At 39.2% G+C, this 19,026-nt stretch overlaps 1 protein-coding gene across 1 annotated transcript in view; it reads right to left on the bottom strand.

The window, feature by feature from the left end:
• Positions 1-624: 624 nt before the first annotated feature.
• The window catches only part of UTP20 (UTP20 small subunit processome component), a 120,371-nt gene continuing 101,969 nt past the window's right edge, over positions 625-19,026 (bottom strand). The window contains exons 47-62 of the mRNA XM_070755922.1: positions 18,647-18,788; positions 17,440-17,556; positions 15,883-16,053; positions 14,912-15,040; positions 14,247-14,357; positions 13,293-13,372; positions 12,270-12,339; positions 10,214-10,396; positions 9,256-9,387; positions 8,110-8,242; positions 7,559-7,752; positions 6,964-7,035; positions 5,959-6,213; positions 4,587-4,713; positions 1,388-1,533; positions 625-1,239 (exon numbers count right to left, since the gene is read on the bottom strand). Of these exons, the coding sequence (XP_070612023.1) occupies positions 1,084-1,239; positions 1,388-1,533; positions 4,587-4,713; positions 5,959-6,213; positions 6,964-7,035; positions 7,559-7,752; positions 8,110-8,242; positions 9,256-9,387; positions 10,214-10,396; positions 12,270-12,339; positions 13,293-13,372; positions 14,247-14,357; positions 14,912-15,040; positions 15,883-16,053; positions 17,440-17,556; positions 18,647-18,788 (2,218 nt within the window). The 3' untranslated portion in view covers positions 625-1,083. The remainder of the gene's footprint in view (positions 1,240-1,387; positions 1,534-4,586; positions 4,714-5,958; positions 6,214-6,963; positions 7,036-7,558; positions 7,753-8,109; positions 8,243-9,255; positions 9,388-10,213; positions 10,397-12,269; positions 12,340-13,292; positions 13,373-14,246; positions 14,358-14,911; positions 15,041-15,882; positions 16,054-17,439; positions 17,557-18,646; positions 18,789-19,026) is intronic.

Here is a 19,026-nt window from a genome sequence, read left to right as displayed (position 1 = left end):
GTCCATAGATCATAATAAAGCAAAAAGGAACTTGTTTTCAACTTAATACCAGTGGCACCTACAGGGCGCATGACCCATGTACAAATGAGACAGAGCTTGCCTTCCAACACTGCCACTGCTATCTTGCCTGTTTGGCATACACAATAAATTCTGCTAATCGGTGCAATATTTGAATCTCATCACTGGTGGCTTGTTCAACAAACCATGACTTAAGAAACTGAACTGAATCTGGCCTAGTAACTGTAAGCTTAAAATCAGAGACTCTAGCATAAGCAAATGTTTTCTATAATGTTGAAAGAACTGGTACAGTGCACAAATTAAAGAAATTCAGCTGATACTGAAGTGGAAAAATATTTCACTGATATGCTATTTGAAAGAAATAGCCTCCTCCAATGCACTGCTACGGAGAGTCCAATGTGGGTCTAGCCTGATTGGTAGGGACTGAGTTAAAATTTAAATATTTGTGAATATTAGGTGCCCCAAATTTGATGGAAAGAGATTAAGCCAGTTTCACAATGATACATTTTGATTATGAAAAAAACTAATATCATGCTTGCTGATATGAAATAAACTCTTAATGCTACAAGTAAATATACCAAAATAACTTTAGGACACAGTTATGAGTAAAGTGTTTTAACCAAGTTTAATAAAAAACACATTTTCCACAAGCTGTACATTTTTGTACAATAATCTCTGGACAACTAAAATGGCTGAGAACTCCCCATCCTTAATCACAAGCCTTCTCGCTGAAATGACTGAAGATTTTACAGATTTCTCAATATTAACACCAGTTGAACAGGATTTACAAAGAATAAAATTATAAATAAATATTTAGTAAGTCTTATAAGTTTTTCTTTCTGAAAACAAAAGTATGGTTTCCTGAAACAATCTCAAACCTTAAAAGGTGTTGACATGATAGTTAAGCCTCTGCTATTTACTGCCTTTTAAACCATATAAATATAAATTCTTAGTTGATAAAAGCTGTTATTTTGTTAAAATCACATAAAAAGTTTTCTGCCTTCTCTTTTAATCAAACATGGCAAGATTAATTTTTTTGTATAAAAAGTTGTGTGACAAAGAGTTTTACTCAACCATTGCCAAATCTTTTAATGCATGGCTTCTTTGTTTTTTGGCTTTGTAACCAGGCCGTAGAAATTCTATTTTCCTCTTCTTTGCTTCAATTTTAGTCTTATGCCTCTTTAACTTCCTCTTGGCAGCAATATCAGGGTTAGCAACAGCCTAATGGAAAACAAACACTCATAATATTTTCATAGTCTCACTTCCTCCACACCTTCCGAAATTGCCTGGTTTTAATAAAACCTCTCATAAGAAATGAGATGGTCATTTCTGTGAGCAAATGCAGGTGAAAAATTAAATAGCTACTAACCTGTAGGGCTCTCTCCTTCTTTCGTTTAGCTCTTCTCTGGTTGGCTTGTTTTTGCACAAAAGCAAATGAAATTGAAAAGTCCTCCAATCCAACTAATTTCTTCAGTAATTCTATGATTTCTTGAGAAAGATTCTTTAGAGTTGGATCTGGAAAGGATATACTTTTCATTACTTAAAATCTAAGGACAGAAACTGAACTATGCTATTTATTGTTCAATCTTCTGCACAACTCTACAAAGTCCCATAAAATATAACATTCAAACGAAGACTCACTTTTAATAGGAAAAAACGGGCTCTTTTAATCCTCAGCCACCTCTTTCACTATAGATAAAGTGCAGTTTACCAAACTATCTCAGCCCCAAGAGATTCAACTCTGATTACCGATATCATTAATTTTCAATAAAAGTTCCGCTTAAGTAAATTTTAGGCTCTGGATACACTAAACTGCAGTTAACTTAGACGAAAGAGGACTTTCTTATCTCTGCCTGATAGCTGTTGAAGAAGCAAAGAGGTGACTTTACAGTGAGAGCAGAAAATAATTTCAGCAAGTTAACTAACCTGAGGCTCACTCACATAATATGAAACCTGTAATGTTTGATTAAAGACAAATATTTAGTATAGAAATAAATGCATCGGAACCAGCACTAATTGTTTTAGGTTTTGACTCACCAAGCTATTTATATATAGCAATGATTTTTTGCGTAATCCCTTATAACAGAACACAGCCAAGAGCTTGCATTGTAGTCAACTATTGAGCCATTACAAGGGGCAAGTGAATATATAAAGCAGCCTTTACTGCCATACTGTTTTCCAGGTACATTAGACATCAAGTTTCATAATTCTTATGCAATAAAATGCTGACTGATCAGATGCCAAGGAATTTTGGGTTTTAATCTCCAATACATGAAGGGGATACAAGAAGAGGCTGAGTCAGGATTTCAGATTATTTTTATATCCCGATACCTAGATGAACCATTTGCCATATCTCCATAAGACAGTTTAAAAATACATGGAAAATACTGTGTCACACACCAATTGTCATGTATAAAAGCCTCTTCCTTGAGTTATTTTGTGTGCATTGAAGAAATGAGATGCACAATCACTTCACTATATAACATCCAGAATGGAATATTGACATTTAAGAGAGCAGCAGTTGCAAAGAAACAGAACCTCAATGAGAACTCAATCTTTTAGACCAAAAATAATATTGTGTAATATACAGTGGTACCTCAAGATACGAACCCCTCGTCTTACGAACAACTCGTGATACGAACCCGGGGTTCAGAAAAATTTTGCCTCTTCTTACGAACTTTTCCCGAGTTACGAACCGGCGTTCGGAGACCGCTGGGAAGCCGTGCGGCTGTTTTAAAAGGTGACAGCCGGGCGGCGGGGCTTCCCAGAAGCCTCCTGAACGCCGGTTCATAACTCGAACAAAGTTCGTAAGAAGAGGCAAAATTTTTCTGAACTCCGGGTTCGGTTCGGGAGGTTGCTGGGAAGCCCCCCAGCCCGGCTGTCACCTTTTAAAACAGCCGCGCCGCTTCCCAGCTGTCTCCCGAAGCCGAATGCGGAAGTTCGGCTTTGGCGTTCGGCTTCAGGAGACAGCTGGGAAGTGGCGCGGCTGTTTTAAAAGGTCGCAGCCGGGCTGGGGGGCTTCCCAGCACCCCCCCGAACCCGGGTTCGGGGGGTGCTGGGAAGCCCCCCAGGCCGGCTGCTACGAGCGACATTTCACTTTCCCTCCCAGGCAAAAAGATGCCGGCATTCTGGGATGATGGGGCCGGACTTCCCAGGCGGAAGGCGTTCCCCTCTCCCCGGCATCTTTTTGCCTGGGAGGGATGGTGAAATGCCGCTCGTAGCAGCTGCTACGAGCGGCGTTTCACTTTCCCTCCCAGGCAAAAAGATGCCGGCATTCTGGGATGATGGGGCCGGACTTCCCAGGCAGAAGGCGTTCCCCTCTCCCGGCATCTTTTTGCCTGGGAGGGAAGGTGAAATGCCGCTCGTAGCAGCTGCTACGAGCGGCGTTTCACTTTCCCTCCCAGGCAAAAAGATGCCGGCATTCTGGGATGATGGGGCCGGACTTCCCAGGCGGAAGGCGTTCCCCTCTCCCCGGCATCTTTTTGCCTAGGAGGGATGGTGAAATGCCGCTCGTAGCAGCTGCTACGAGTGGCATTTCACCTTCCCTCCCAGGCAAAAAGAAGCCGCGCTGCTGCTCCAGTTGCCCGGTCCTCTCCTGCTTCCCGGGCCGATGTTCCCCACTGCGTCGGGGGCCGCCAGCCCCGAATCGGACGCACCCTCACCGCTACCGCCGCGCCCACTGCCCGCCCCATCCTCGCTGGAGGTCTAGCCGGAGCCGGAGCCAGGTCCGCTCGGCCGCGCCTCCTCGCCCGCTGCCCAGCCGCCCAGGATGCTGACCTGCTACCTCGCGGCGCGCCCGCCGCCGGCCCAATCCTGCGCCTCCTGCTTCCCCCCCCCCAGCCAAAAATACAAAGGCGGTCTGCCGCTCCTGCGGAGCAATGGGAAGCTGAAGCCGCCGGCAGTTTCAGCCTCCCTTTGCTCCACGCTGCTCCGCCCTGCCTGTCTTTGTGTTTTTGGCTGGGGAGGGGAGCAGGAGGACCTTCCTGACTCCCTCCCCCCAGCACTTCACCCAGGACAACAGGCAGGGCGAAGCAGCGTGGGGCAAAGGGAGGCTCAAGCCTCCTTTGGTGGTGGCGGCCGGCTTCCCGGTTTCTGAGTTTTGGGCTTGAACGCATTAATTGCTTTTCCATTGATTCCTATGGGAAACAATGTTTCGTCTTACGAACTTTTCACCTTACGAACCTCCTCCCGGCAGCAATTAAGTTCGTATCTTGAGGTACCACTGTATTATGTAGAGTTGTTCACTCCAAAACACATAATCACCTTTTTTTAAAAAGAAAAATGAAAATTGTAAGTAAAAATTTCATATGAACTTATTTAGCAATCCTATAAGTTTTAGAAAATTTAGCAATGCTACAACTCTAGTAATTTATTAAATTTTAAGGCAATTATGCTAATGAGCACCAGATAAAACTGTTGCAGATGTTGCCTAACCTCCCTCTTGCTCTATTTTAAGCATTAATAATAGATCTATTCTACTGGAAATATCTTGAAAGCTTGCTAGATGTTTTAAAATATGGAAAGTATAAATGTTTTTGTGCCAACCACCTGAGTGCAAATCCCCTTACCTTGTTCTGCATACGTGCTACTCAGTTCTCTATACAGAGGGGCTATGATTGTTGGAAGATATGGTTTTACCTTCTCTTTCCCAAGGTCTACTGCAATAGCACCAAGAAACTTAAAGATGCAGGTTCTCTGAAGAGGCAAGCACATTTGGTCAACAGATTAGCCCACACAGCAAGAGAACAACCCAAGGATGCTAGCAATTGGGCGGGGTGTGTGTGTTACTTTCTCAGTGAAAGTTGGAAAGTACAAATGTTTTCCAGCAGTTCTGACAATAGTTTGATTTGCTCGATATCTAATTTGAAGCCTAATTTGATCCTGCTTCCTCTTCTGTGCCTACAGTCCCCTTCTGCAAACATTTAATTTTTGTATCCCTTCTTACAATGCCTGCCAACGCCAAGTGCACTTTAAGCAGCATTTCTCAGCACTCAATAGACCAGTGATGGCGAACCTTTTTTCCCTTGGGTGCCAAAAGAGCTATTGCATATGCACGAGTGCCCACACTCATAATTCAATGCCTGAGGAGGGCAAAAACAGCTACCCTCTCTCTGGAGGCCGGATATGGCCTGTTTCCCAACTTCTGGTGGACCCAGTAGCCTCATGTTTTGCCCTCTCCAGGCTCCAAAGGCTTCCCTAGAGCTGGGGGAGGGTAAAAATGCCCTCCCCCATCCCCCTCAAGGCTCTCTGAAAGCCAAAAACGCCCTCCCAGAGCCTCTGTGCAAACCACAAACCAGCTGGCTGGCCCACACATGCACGTTGGAGCTGAGTTAGGGCAACGGCTTGTGTGCCAGCAGATATGGCTCCATGTGCCACCTATGGAACCCGTGCCATAGGTTCGCCATCACTGCCATAGACCACACCCCTCAAATGCAAGTGTAGAATCTAGCAGTCATCTGAAGAAAAAGACCCTTTTTCCCTTTCCCTCATTACATTTGCAGAGTAAAAACCCAAATGACTCCTTTCAGTGTAACTTTGAGTGAGCATTACGTGGGCAACCTTGTTCATATTTTAGCACAATTACTATTAGAGTCTCTGCACCCCATGTTATATTAATTAGGTAATTAAAAAAGCAAGACTTCTTGTATTGGAACAGGTTTCAAAATCAAAACAAAATAATAGTATAACTTGAACAAAAGCAGCAGCAGGATCTTTTGCTCAATTTAAATTCTGCCCTTCCTATGAAGCTAAAGACAACTGATGCCAAATGCCTTCTTGCTCTGATCTGGAAAAATGCTGCTCCCACTTGCATGTCCATTAATGAAAGTGTGCTGCTGGCCAGGTTTTTAAAAATCATTTGTGCTTATGAACTGTAAAAGTCACTAATACCGTGACAGTATTTTCAGAGCTGAAGATGTTATCTGCAGAAGACAAACCAACCTTTAAAGAATCCTTGGGTGAATGAGCAGCTTCTCGTGTTGCCATGACTAGGAGTTTTTTCATCACCCACAACAAACTGGCTGGACTGCTCTTTTCTTTTGCCTCCATACCCGAAATCTCTTTCTCATCTTCGCTTCCTAAGTCACCCTGCTCTTCAGTTTCCCAAACCACATCGTCACCAATCTCTTTGCCTTCTTCTGGAGTAGGAGCCAGTAGGTACAGTACTTTAGATACGAACAGTAAATTCTTTATAACCTTCAACACAAAGAAAAACAAAAGATAGATTTGCAAATGACTTATAAAATATATATAATTGATAGTATAGTTAATGTAACAACAACAACATAATATATATAATTATAAAAGTTTTAGGGCAGGCTCTAAATGAACTGTTTTTAGCTACTTCATTAAAAATTTTGTTTTATGACTTCTAGTTTTTTTCAACATGCCGTCAGATGGATTCTGGGAGCTGAATCTTAAAGTTGCTGTGGCTGACAAACACTCCTTTAAGCCTACTGCAAAAGCAGAAGATTTAGTATGATTATCAGGTTGTATTATCGTGCCATTTGAGGCTCAGCTTTTCCCAACTTTAAGAGTTCTTAGCCAAGATATTAAAAAATCATCTTACATCAAGGAATATATGTATAGCAAGGGTTGGAACAATAATTCTTGACATGTAGAACAGTCTAAATTCCTTATTTACTGAATGCATCAGATAACCGAACAATTTATTAAAATAAATGGTTGTAGGGGGGAAAAAACCCAAAACTGAGAAAATAATTCAGATTACAAACATCCCACAAAAAGGCTATTTGTGCTTGAGACTAAACATATCTGGAGTGCAGTCAGGTCCAGGAACTTGTGACTGCCTTTGCAATAGCATAAAATCTGGCTATCATTTATTAATCTTTCTGTTCTCAAATTCTTACATCTGTTTCAATTATATGTTCTTTCAGCAAACGCATTATAAACATAACAAAATGAAAATTCTACTTAATAATTTACCTGTTCTCCAAGAGTGTAAGTGAGAAATTTGGATTTCAGCTGATGGCAGAAAGCTAAAGCAAGTGTTTTCATCTGTAATGGAACATGTAAGATAAAATAATATGATTTATGTGCTGCTAAATTTGGGGCACAAGTAATTCACTCTCCTCAAAGAAGTAACAAAATACAACAAAAAGAATAAGCTCTGGCACTGAAGATCTATAACTAATGAAACCAATAAATTAAATTGAAATTAGTAATAATTTTAATAATAATAATAATAATAATAATAATAATAATAATAATAATTATTATTATTATTATTATTATTTCTGCTCCATCCACCAAATGGAATAGCAAAAGTACTTAAACGTACATACCAGTTCAAGGTATTTTACAGCCCTTTCTTTGCAGTTTACAGAGTAAACATATTGCCCCCAATAATCTGGGCCCTCACTTAACCAACCTCAGAAGGGTTGAAGGCTGAGACAACCTTCAGCTGGTGAGAAGTGAATTGCTGGCAGTCAGCAGAATTACCCTGCAATACTGCATATTCTAACTACTGCACTACCATGGCTTGGAATATACAGCAATATAAGTAAGACAATAAGATAACCTTTTCACTAAGTTCCTCTATTAAGAAAACTGTTGCTGATTGCTCATGTGTCACTTGTTTCTTTTCTGTTTTTCTTTTGTTCCATTTATTAACAAGTTCTTCTGGTTTGTGAGAAGCAAACAGCAAGCCAAAAATCTGAGCAGAAGTCAACCATACCCAGCTGTGTGGGTACCATAAATGGGATTGTACATGACCTAAAAACAGAGAAAAAATATATCACTTGAATGAATTATTTATATGCAGGGACATTAAACACAGTTATACTGTATATTATACACTTTTAAAATGCTCAGTCTTCATAATAAACATGCCGGGCATCAATGTTTCTTTTTGCAGCAATGTAATGTTGAGAGCCAGTTTGGTATGCTGGTTAAGACCCCAGGCTAGTCCTACTTTAGGCCCAAAACCACTGACTTGTGCCAATCACATTGTCTCAGCCCTACAAAGAAGGCAATGCAAGGCACTTCTGGAAAACCTTGCCATGAAAATTGTCCAGGCTGTCCCTGAGAATTGGACACACCTGAATGGAAGGAAAAAATGTTACTACTAACCCCAAATGTTGATCAGAATCTCCTGGTGTTTGTTTATTTGAATAATGTTGCACTCATTGATTAGCTTAACAAGCAAAGTTAGGAAGCTAAAGAGCAATCTGTCTGCCAGCTTTTCATCAGTCTCTTCTTTAACCTTAGAAAAAAGTGAAGATGGAAGATGACAAATTATATTCTGCAGAAACAATAGTGTTCAAGTAATTAATACATCCCTTACTAGTCTTCATGATCTGGTTTAGGTTGCTACCTACAGATAATACTGATATAATATTGAAAGTTCAACTGCAAATGGGGACAATGGGTCTATAATCTGAAACACAACTGAGCAGAAAAACACAAACTCTTTACTGATAAGGTTCCACATTCAATTTGAAATTTGCAAAGGATTTCCTAGCCAAAGAAGCACAAAAAATGGATAATAATCACATCTCTTCACACCATAAACTGCATATTTTGACTTCTAAATAATTTTTCCTTCTTTCATCCAGAAAACTCCACAAGAGTCTCCTTCCCTCTGTTGTTAGGATTATCAGCAAAAAGTAGGAAACTTTTCCCAATTAAGATCATGCTATCTCTAAATTGAATCTTTATAGATAGTCACTTTAATTATGAAATCGATGGTCTATTCTGAAAATATCTATGTAATAATATGTATTACCCTGGCATCTTTCATTTGTATCACAAATGCTGTGATTAGTGGCAAAGCAAACACATGCCAAATTTTAAAGCATTGAAAATGGAGCTCTTATGCTAATAGATCAAGGCCTATATTCAACATTTCTTAATAGTTTGCCACAACAATTAAACATAATATAGATACTCAACCATTCATTTCCTTCATAGGCACTGAGGAAGACTATTCATCTGTAATCTAATTAGCTTATAGAATAAAAACTCTTTACCCCTATTATACTTTCCCCTTCCCTTCTTATTACAACTAAAATATATTATCTTTTAAAACTCTTTCAATAAGGCTCTTTTACACTTCTTGGAAAATTGACATGTTTCTATCAAAAGTAATTTGATAGATTTCTTTCATGAACCTGCCTTCTAATAAAATAATGAAGCATTTTATCTCATTTAAGTGTTTGATCAATATTCTCAGCTTTTCAATTTCCCAAAAACATTATTGCTGATTAAAATACTTACTTCTTCAAAATTTGAAGGATGAATTTCTCTCTCGATAACAGGGAGAATGGTTCCAAGCCTTTTCTCAAATTCAATTTTTTCAGCTTCAACAAATGCTCCACAGGCTTGAGCAGCTAATCTCTTATGCACACTCTATCAGTAAAGAAAATCTTTCATAAATAAGACATTTTGCAAAAAAAAACCCAACCTCTAGGCAAACTAGTACTATTTGTCACTTCTTAGTGGCAAAGAAACACGTCAATTTGTGTGAAGGAAGGAAGAACATCAATTTTATTCACACAACAAAATCTATAAGAAAAAGAGCTATCTCAATCCTTATCCTTAAGGAATACCAACTATATGGAAGATGGTAGGAGTTCTCTTTGCATCCTAACCCTGCCTGACTCCAAAGATCAAATAATCGCCAGTGTTTTGAGTGGCTTTATAGAATCATTAAAACCCGGTCAACAATATTGAGATGAGAATTGATCCTCTCTGTAGGATACGATTTGTATGGTTAGTGTCTTCCTTGAGCTAAGATTTTTCCTACTCATTACTGTATTGATGTGTTTTATTTTCATTGTAATATCAAAGGTAGGTAAGCCAGTCGGAATGAGTTTTAATTGAAGCCGCATGTAAACACAACTGAATACCAATGTATTTCTTCGTTACAAATAACAAATTTAATAGTTCCTACGGTGAGAACTGCTGCTGACCTCTATAACCATGATAAGAAATAACAATGAGAACTCAGCCTGTTTAATATGATTTGCCACTTCTTGAAATCAGTAATTTCAATGTGTCCAACTCTACAGCCACCTGGTCTACCTACAGATAAATGAATCCTTTACATGCAGAGGAAGCCCAAATTGTTAAGTGTGTCTCCCTTACCAACGATGTGCTCAGCCATAAATCTGAGTGGGGATTTTAATCCCAGAAGAAAATGAATGCTAAATGCCACTTCTGACCCATAAAGTACCTTTTTACTTGTAAACCATGAAGCAACCAATGAAAACATCAGGTCTCGGTTTGCAGGACTAATTTTGAGGAGAAGATTCTTGATTGCCAGTGCCGCCATTCTCTTGCACTTTGCTGAATCATCATTTACTATCATCATACATAATGGGACAAAGAATAGGCCACAAAACTCATGCAATAAGCCCTGCAGAAACAAAGTAGGAATCATACAGGCTGCAAATCTCTAGAATGACAGTTTTCCCCTGTAAACCACAAACCTTTGAAGAGTGTTTGGAAACTTCAAATCGTGCAGAATGCAGCCGCGCGAGAGGTCTTGGGTCCCCTAGATATACCCATGTCTCTCCCACACTCCATGGACTGCACTGATTGCTGACTGGTTTCCGGAAACAATTCAAAGTGTTGGTAATGACCTACAAAGCCCTACATGGCATCGGACCAGATTACTTACGGGACCGCCTTCTGCCGCCTAAATCCCTGCGGCTGGTTAGGTCCCACAGAGTTGGCCTTCTCCAGGTCCCGTCAACCAGACAATGTTGTTTGGCAGGGCCTAGGGGAAGAGCCTTCTCTGTGGGGGCGCCGGCCCTCTGGAATCAGCTCCCCCCAGAGATTCGTACTGCCCCCACCCTCCTCACCTTCCGCAAGAGCCTCAAGCTGATTGCTATGTCACCAGGCTTGAGGGAACTGAGACACCTCCCCCAGGCTTTTATATTTTATGTTTGGTATGCATGTGCTGCATGGTTTTAAATGATGGAGTTTTAGATGTTTTTAATATTAGATTTGTTTCATTGTAATATTGTTTTATTATTGTTGTGAGCCGCCCCGAGTCTTCGGAGAGGGGCGGCATACAAATCTAATAAATTATTATTATTATTATTATTATTATTATTAATTAGACCTTGCCCCTCTGACCAATAAATGTGATGCATGGTATGATTGTGTATTACATAGGGTTTTTAGTTGTACTTTTTAATATATTAGATTTGTTCTATATGCTTGTTTTATAATTATTTCTGAGCCACCCCAAGTCTTCGGAGAAGGGCAGCATAAAAATCTAATGAATTGAATTGAATTGAAAGAGCCACATCAAGATAATTAAAATACAGCCACTCCTTGTTTAGCAGATATCTCATTTAGTAACTGTTCACAAATATGAAAAAGATTTATCATTGTTTTCTAACTAATTTAAAATTTTGCACCTGACAACAATGTACGTCACTGTGAGAGTAAACTATACAAGTTGTCTCTAAATGAGACAACAACAACCAATGGTTTTTGCAGCATCTGTGTCTCTCTTTCTCTCTGTGATCATTTTTGTCCTATTTATGGAATGGATTGTGCTTGCTGAACAAGGCATGGTTGTATTCCATGTACAGATGAACATAAAGCATTTTTTCTGTAACATGTTTCAGTTAAATAATACTGTCTCTAACAATTGCGTATATTTCACAGTTCTTAAAAAGTCAAGGGTCAAAAACACTCTAACTGCAATTAGCAAGTGTATGTTCAAAAACATTTGGACTACTTTTTACAATATATACAAAATAACTTTAGGAAATGACTTTGGGTAAAAAGCTTTGTATTAAATAAGAAGGAGGGGGGAATCTCCTAATAGAATAGCTAGGATTTAAACAGAAATAAAACCCAATCCATGCAATTCTTTATACTCAGAATACCCACAAATTCCAGAGTACTCCTGCAACAAGCTATGTTTACAGTTCCTCTGACTTTGCTTACAAATTTGATCCTATACACTTTTTCTCAGCAATCTCATCCCTTTTAATGAAAGTTATCATAAACAGTATTCTTGAAACATTGTATTTATTTTAATTTAAAGAAAATATTAGAGCAGAGCTTCCCAACCGTTCTGGGTTGTAGCCTGGAGGGGGGAGGGGCAGGGGTCTTTATGCACGGATGTGTATTGCAAAAGGGGCCACTAGCACCCACGCGATACTCGCTAGCACAGGTCAGCCACTCATGCAGTCCAGTGGCCAACAGACCACTGGCTGATAAACCTCTGAATTAGAGGGTATTGTATCTGTGAGGAAAGTGCACAATACCTGAGGGAACGTTTCAAAGAGATAAGCAATCATTTCCAAAGCCGATTCTCTTCCCGTCTCATATTCATAACTAGAGTGAAAACAATTAACAGGGATATAGTTAATATTTCCAAAATTTCCAAGGTTTTCCTCCAAACAGCATAATGTCTGTGAGCATTAATTCGATTTATTCTGACATTCATGTTTAGAAGTCCTTGATATATAAAACATTAGTCAATATATTTTGAACCCAAGTCTGCCTGTGACAATGTTAGATGTGCAGGGTGCTTTTGCTCCTTTAATAGCGAAGAGAGGAAATAAATACACACATATACCCAGGCTCTCCTGGTGCACCAGTTGCGGCACTATTTGGACAGGGAGTCATTGCTCACAGTCACTCATGTCCTCATCACCTCGAGGTTTGATTACTGCAACGCTCTCTACATGGGGCTACCTTTGAAAAGTGTTCGGAAATTTCAGATCATGCAGAACGTGGCCGCAAGAGCCATCGTGGGGCTTCCTAGATTCGCCCACGTATCTACAACACTCCGTGGCCTGCATTGGTTGCCGATCAATTTCCGGTCACAATTCAAAGTGTTGATTGTAACCTTTAAAGCCCTACATGGCATTGGACCTGAGTGCCATAGGCCAATTTAATAGCTTTCAGGGGGCTCCATATTCAGTCCTTAGCATCTTCAGGAAAAACAGGGATGAAGAGCAATGCTCTTTTATGACTTTTGAACTATGTTGGCTCAAGGATTCTGGTTGTTGAGGTCGACAAGTCATAATGGGACCATTGTTCCCCACTCCTGAGATAAAGGAATGAGAGAAAGGTTGATGAGAGGCACATTAATGGACAGCACAAACTAGGTAGGGAAATAAATAAGGATTTTACTACAGGACTTTGCTTAGAATGCATGATTTTGTTTATATCTGGGAAAACCAGAGAATTATTACAAAATAATTATTTAAAAGAAACAACGCAGCAAATATGTAATATTGATGCTCTCAATTTTATTTGAGAATTATATTCACATTACTTACTTAAACTGGGCAAGGATACACTCCAAGTTGGGTTTTAACTTTTTCCCAAGGGGATAATCAATTATGTATTTCAGGAAAATCTGAGGGAGGAAATGAACAAGGAAAAATAATACTAATATAAATGGTTTAAGTATATTTTCCAATTTACAAAGAGAGGACAATTATCCAAGTGCTAGCAGGCGGAAAATCTTCATAAATTAATCTTATTTAAATTTAGCAGCCAAAATAATCATTGGCCGACATTGGAAAATGTAATGTAAACAAAACATACAATAACACCCCCCCCCCCCAAAAAAAAAAACACATTTTAAAAAATTGAGGACAGTGACAAGGGAATTTATAAAACGGTTGGTATACAAGTTTGGAAGCAAAAAAAGAATGTTTATATTATTCTAGCCCAAGCACATAAAGAGTCTATATCCCACCGGGGGTGAATTTTCCATCTTAACTGTGGTCCTTCATCTGCTGACATATAATATCAAGCAATAATAATAATAATAATAATAATAATAATATAATAATAATAATAATAATAATAATAATTATTATTATTATTATTATTATTATTATTATTTATTGGATTTGTATGCCGCCCCTCTCCGTAGACTTGGGGCGGCTAACAACAATGATAAAAACAGCATGTGACAATCCAATAATAAAACAACTAAAACCCTTATTATAAAACCAAACATACACACAGACATACCATGCATAACTTGTAATGGCCTAGGGGGAAGGAATATCTCAACTCCCCCATGCAGGGCGGTATAAATGAGTCTTGAGTCTTGAGTAGTTTACAAAAGACAGGGAAGAATAAGCCCATTAAGGATCAGTTTCGCTCTCACCCCTCAGGTAATCATTATCTTTGATTTAATAAAATCATTTAAAATATCTTAGTGCTGCTAAGAAAATAATTATGATAATGAAAAGGATGTTTTAAACATGTCTACAAACCTGTCTACATTGAATTCGAATTTGCTCGCTTTGGCCCGTAATGGCAAAATCTGCAACTTTCTGCATGACACCTTCGATTTCTGGAACTATCAATTTTCTAGATAAAATAGCCTTTTAAAAAACAAAAATAATAACGTATAAATTTGAGTCAGGGTCAAGTTGTTCTAATCGATCAAAAGCAACTTACAACCAAATTTTCCTTTCTTTGCCTTGGGGACACAAAAGTGTCACATGCCAGAAACCCAGTTATTTAACCAATCTGGGCAAGAGGCAACCCTTGAGATATCCAATCAGTGGAATTAAAATTATTTCATCTCCAACCAGCCTTTTCGGAAGTTGTCATGTCTTCTCACCTGCAGTCAGATGGACAAGACTGGAATTCCATTCACCTGATGAATAGCAGCTTATTTGCAAAGCGCTGGTGGCTTAAAATTAGCCTGCTTGTTAATATGCAACGCAACAAAATAATGCTGAATAATATGCAACAGGAGAAATAGCTAAACTGAAGATATGATAGGTTGACTCATAGCTTTTGAACCGAGTCAGTTTCCAATTCCAGGCTGGCTAATTTCAAGAGAGGATTTTCAATTTTCACAAAAAAATACCAAATAAGTCATTCGGTTTTCAAGCAATAATTCTTAAATGATACTTCATTACATTTATACCTTTAAGAGGCCAAAAGCAGTGGTTTGTCGTAATGGGTCATAAATATCTTCTTCAGCATATCCAAGCAAAACTTGCAGTTGTTTATCTGTAATCTGACTCTTCATGTTTCTCACCAGCAGAGTTACACACTGAAAATTAAAAATTTGCATTAAGGACTTAATTATATGCTAATCTACCAAATTAAAAAATTCTCAACTTACTCTCTACATGTGCGAAAACATCATTTTCCCCATGAAGAGTACAATCCTAAATAGAATTAAATAGGGACTAAGCCTCCATTATTGTTTTTTCAAATTAGTAAGGTCTTTTTGTCTGATGAATTAGACCCACGTAACCCTTTTCTAAGGAGAGATGAAGCTATACCTTTTGAACTTTTTTATTTTCTGCAGCTCAATGCTATTTTGTAATTAGGCACGTTTTTAATTCAACATAAAATGGTACGCTGTGATTTAAATTCAATTCTTTGAAAGTTCAAAAACACACAATAGGCAAATCCGCAGGTGTTTTATTACATATAATAAAAACGATTCTTAGCGATAAGCAAGTTTTTGAATGATTTCCTTGTTTTGCTGTTAAGGACAGACAAATGAAAATGGAAACAATTTCCACAACCCTGAAACTGGGTCAGATGATTACAAAACAGATTCCGTCCTGCCCAGTTTCATTTACCTCCAAACGAGACACCTGTGTAGTTCTTTATTTCTGCGGACACTGTTGCGTACCGTAGGTTGTACAATGAATTATTACTTTGGACAAAATACTAGAAAACTGCTACTGAGATTTCTGCAATGCACAGCAATTTCCTCCCCCAAATCACCAATATAAGTACACTCAGTACAGTTTACTCACATAACAATTTACAAATTCCAAGGAGGCGGAAATACCTTCTTTACCAGCCAGGTAACATGATAACACTGGCATAAAACTCATCCAAAATCAACAATGAACTATTGCTTTGGTTAAGACTTACTTTGAAACAATTGACAATCAAATGAAAATTATGTCCTTTAACTGTGCCATGTTTAGCAAACTCCTTCAACAGGAGGAACAGCTGTGTCGTTAACTGTTCCACATTATTATCTACTGCAGGTAGAGGAAACTTTAAAACCCAGAGAAATGATTGGAGAGCACCAGTGATCACCTGGAAAGTAAAGAACAAGAATGATTTATATGGCTCACTTAAATTTTGGTAGCAGTCAGAAATCTACTAAGGTTATCAAACTTTTTAAAAATGTAGATTTACATGTTTTCCATTAATGATCTCTTGTACCAAATATTACTATCCTTGTGGGCCAGCTAAGTATCACCTAAGCAAACACCATATGGGTCATTACTGCTGAAGCAATAGTTTAGCTTACTATTTGAATCAAAAGGCTACTATACAGATTATTTAAAAAACTGACAAAATAATCAATTGGTATATAATCTCGAACCTAAAAGGGGAAGCAAACTTCCAGAAAAGCAGGGCACCTTTAAGTTTGCTAATCTTCCAACTAACATGGAATAATGTTGGGGTGGCGCAGCAGGTAGAGTGCTGTACTGCAGGCCACTGAAGCTGACTATAGATCTGTAGGTCAGCAATTCAAATCTCATCACCGGTTCAAGGTTGACTCAGCCTTCCATCCTTCCGAGGTGGGTAAAATGACCCGGATTGTGGGGGCAATATCCTGGTTCTGTTAAAAAGTGCTATTGCTAACATGTTGTAAGCCTCCCTGAGTCTAAGGAGAAGGGCGGCAGAAAAATCGAATAAATGAAATGAATGAATATACTACCCTGTTTCCCCCCAAATACGAGATCCCTTGATAATAAGCCCAACTGGGTTTTTGAGTGCATGGCAATAAGGCCAAGCACTTATTTCAGGATTCCAAAAAACATTTCAGGGTCTTCTTTTTGGGGAAACACAATTATGTACTAGAGCAGGGGTCCCCAATTCCCAGGCCGTGGCCCACTACTGGCCTATTTGGAACTGGGCCCCATGAACAGTGGGCTGGTGCACCCATGAGCAGCTCAACTTGCATGAGTGGCAGGCCTGTGTGCCTGCACATGCATGCACAGCTCATCTTACACAAGTCGAGCTGCACACGCTTACATGTGTGCACACGCCAATCCACCGCTTGGGGCACCTAGTTCCCATTTCCTATCCCCCGCCTGGCCACCAAGCTGCAAAGGTTGGGGATTGCTAGGGCCGTGATGGCGTATCTATGTCATGCATGCCAGAGATGGCCCACATAGAGCCCTCTCTGTGGGCATGCACACTGTCACAAGCTGCTCTTCTGGTTTCTAGCCAGCTAGTCTTCATGGGCACCGGAGCACGGAAAGTATTGTGGTGAAGACTTTATCAATTTTACTTTCTTTTCTCAAAACTGCTAAGACTTTTATTAGTAGTAAACTTTTAATACTAAATTTGGTGGTGTGCATCTTATTTTGGGGGGATTGACGCTGAGACAGAACAGCTTTGCTCTACGGTTGATCTCTGTAATCTTGCCTGCATTGCTATAAAGTGGTAACCTATTGCTAAACACCATACCTTAATATCTGTGGACTGAAGGCAGCTGATAAGCAGCGGTACAAATGGATCCATCATTTCTAAAACATGCTCATCTGAAGAATTTATTTTAGATCTCTTCAAACTCATATGCAGCAACTGTACATAATAAAGAAATATTAGGATTCCTTTAATCTAAAATATCAAGTGACTTATTCAGATACAATGGTAACCTCAGATGTTATTTAACATAGTAGGATATTACAGTGATACTTTAGAAATGAAGTTCATTAATAGTGGAGACTACAAGCATGAAAAATATTAAAGGCACAAAAGAAATGGATGGAGAGAAATATATTCTTTTTCTTCAGTCTTTCAAATCTCTTTAACTGTACTGCTCTTTGGGAACTTTCGTCAAAAAAACAGCTTTGTATTGTGTATTCACTACAAATAACAAATCTTTATAGTTTGGCTCAGTTAAAGCAGAATGGCAAAACTTAATAGATCTCCATCTCTTAGTGACTTCCAAAGCTCTCATTTCAACTTCATTGTGCTAATAATGTAGAGCTCAGCGGTTAAGATGCTGAGCTTATCGGCTGGAAAGCTAAGACCCCAGGTTCGAGACCCAAGCTTCATGTGATAGGGTGAGTTCCCATCCTTGCCCCAGCTCCTGCCAAACTAGCAATTAATCTACATAGATAAATTGTTATTCCTTTGGTGGGAAGGTAACAGCATTCCTTGACGTCATGTTGGCCACATAACTGCAAAAATGTCTTCAGACAACGCTGGCTCAATGGCCTTGAAATGGAGATGAGCACACTCAAACATTGCCCAAAGGCAATGAATACCACAGTAGAATCTGCAGTGCCTCCTATGCTCATAACATATACATTCAAATAGAATGACAAGTCGTGATTTACAATTACTGTATCCTAAAAAGAAAAACTCAGGATGATTCTTCCATCATGTGAAGAATGGAAAGGGAATAGTGTCATACACATAAAACTCAAGGGATCCTGTCCCTTCAATTCTTTATTCTGGTCAATTGACCCATTTCTAAACTTAGAGCTAGAAGTTATTTCAACAATTTTAAAGTGGATCGTGAGGTTTGACCTGGTTTGTTATAGTGTTCCTGCATCTGAAACATAAAGGGTTGGATTCACTTCATTAGAGAGACTGCACATTTTAAAATGGGGGGGGGACCCCAATAAAAAAGAGAGAAGGAGGGGAGAGGTCTGGTACTTCTTACCCGTAGCCCTGACTCAACCAAGACGTGCATGTTAGTCTTGCTGCTCACAGGCGCTTTTTGGCCTCCTCGAATGGGAGTCGGTGGCAGAAGGAGGCAGCTCTCTGGTGGCAAACGAGGATCTGGAGGAACAGCAACTTTCATTCTATAAAGTTGTGGAAGAAGAAAACGAAAAGAAAATGAGGATTTTGGCTTCAGCAGATAGTTCTTCTAATCAAAGTAAAGGCAAAAGAGAGGAAAGTGAAATCAGACATTTAGAATGAACCGATATACAGTGGTACCTCGGTTCTCGACCACAATTCGTTCCAGAAGTGTGGTCGAGAACTGATTTGGTCGAGTACCGAATTAATTTATCCCATAGGAAATAATGAAAATGGATTTAA

The sequence above is a fragment of the Erythrolamprus reginae genome, chromosome 6, assembly GCF_031021105.1.
Source record: "Erythrolamprus reginae isolate rEryReg1 chromosome 6, rEryReg1.hap1, whole genome shotgun sequence".
Classification (NCBI taxonomy): domain Eukaryota; kingdom Metazoa; phylum Chordata; class Lepidosauria; order Squamata; family Dipsadidae; genus Erythrolamprus; species Erythrolamprus reginae.
Note: the sequence above shows the minus strand (reverse complement) of the source record. Positions and strands in the feature narration are given on the sequence as shown.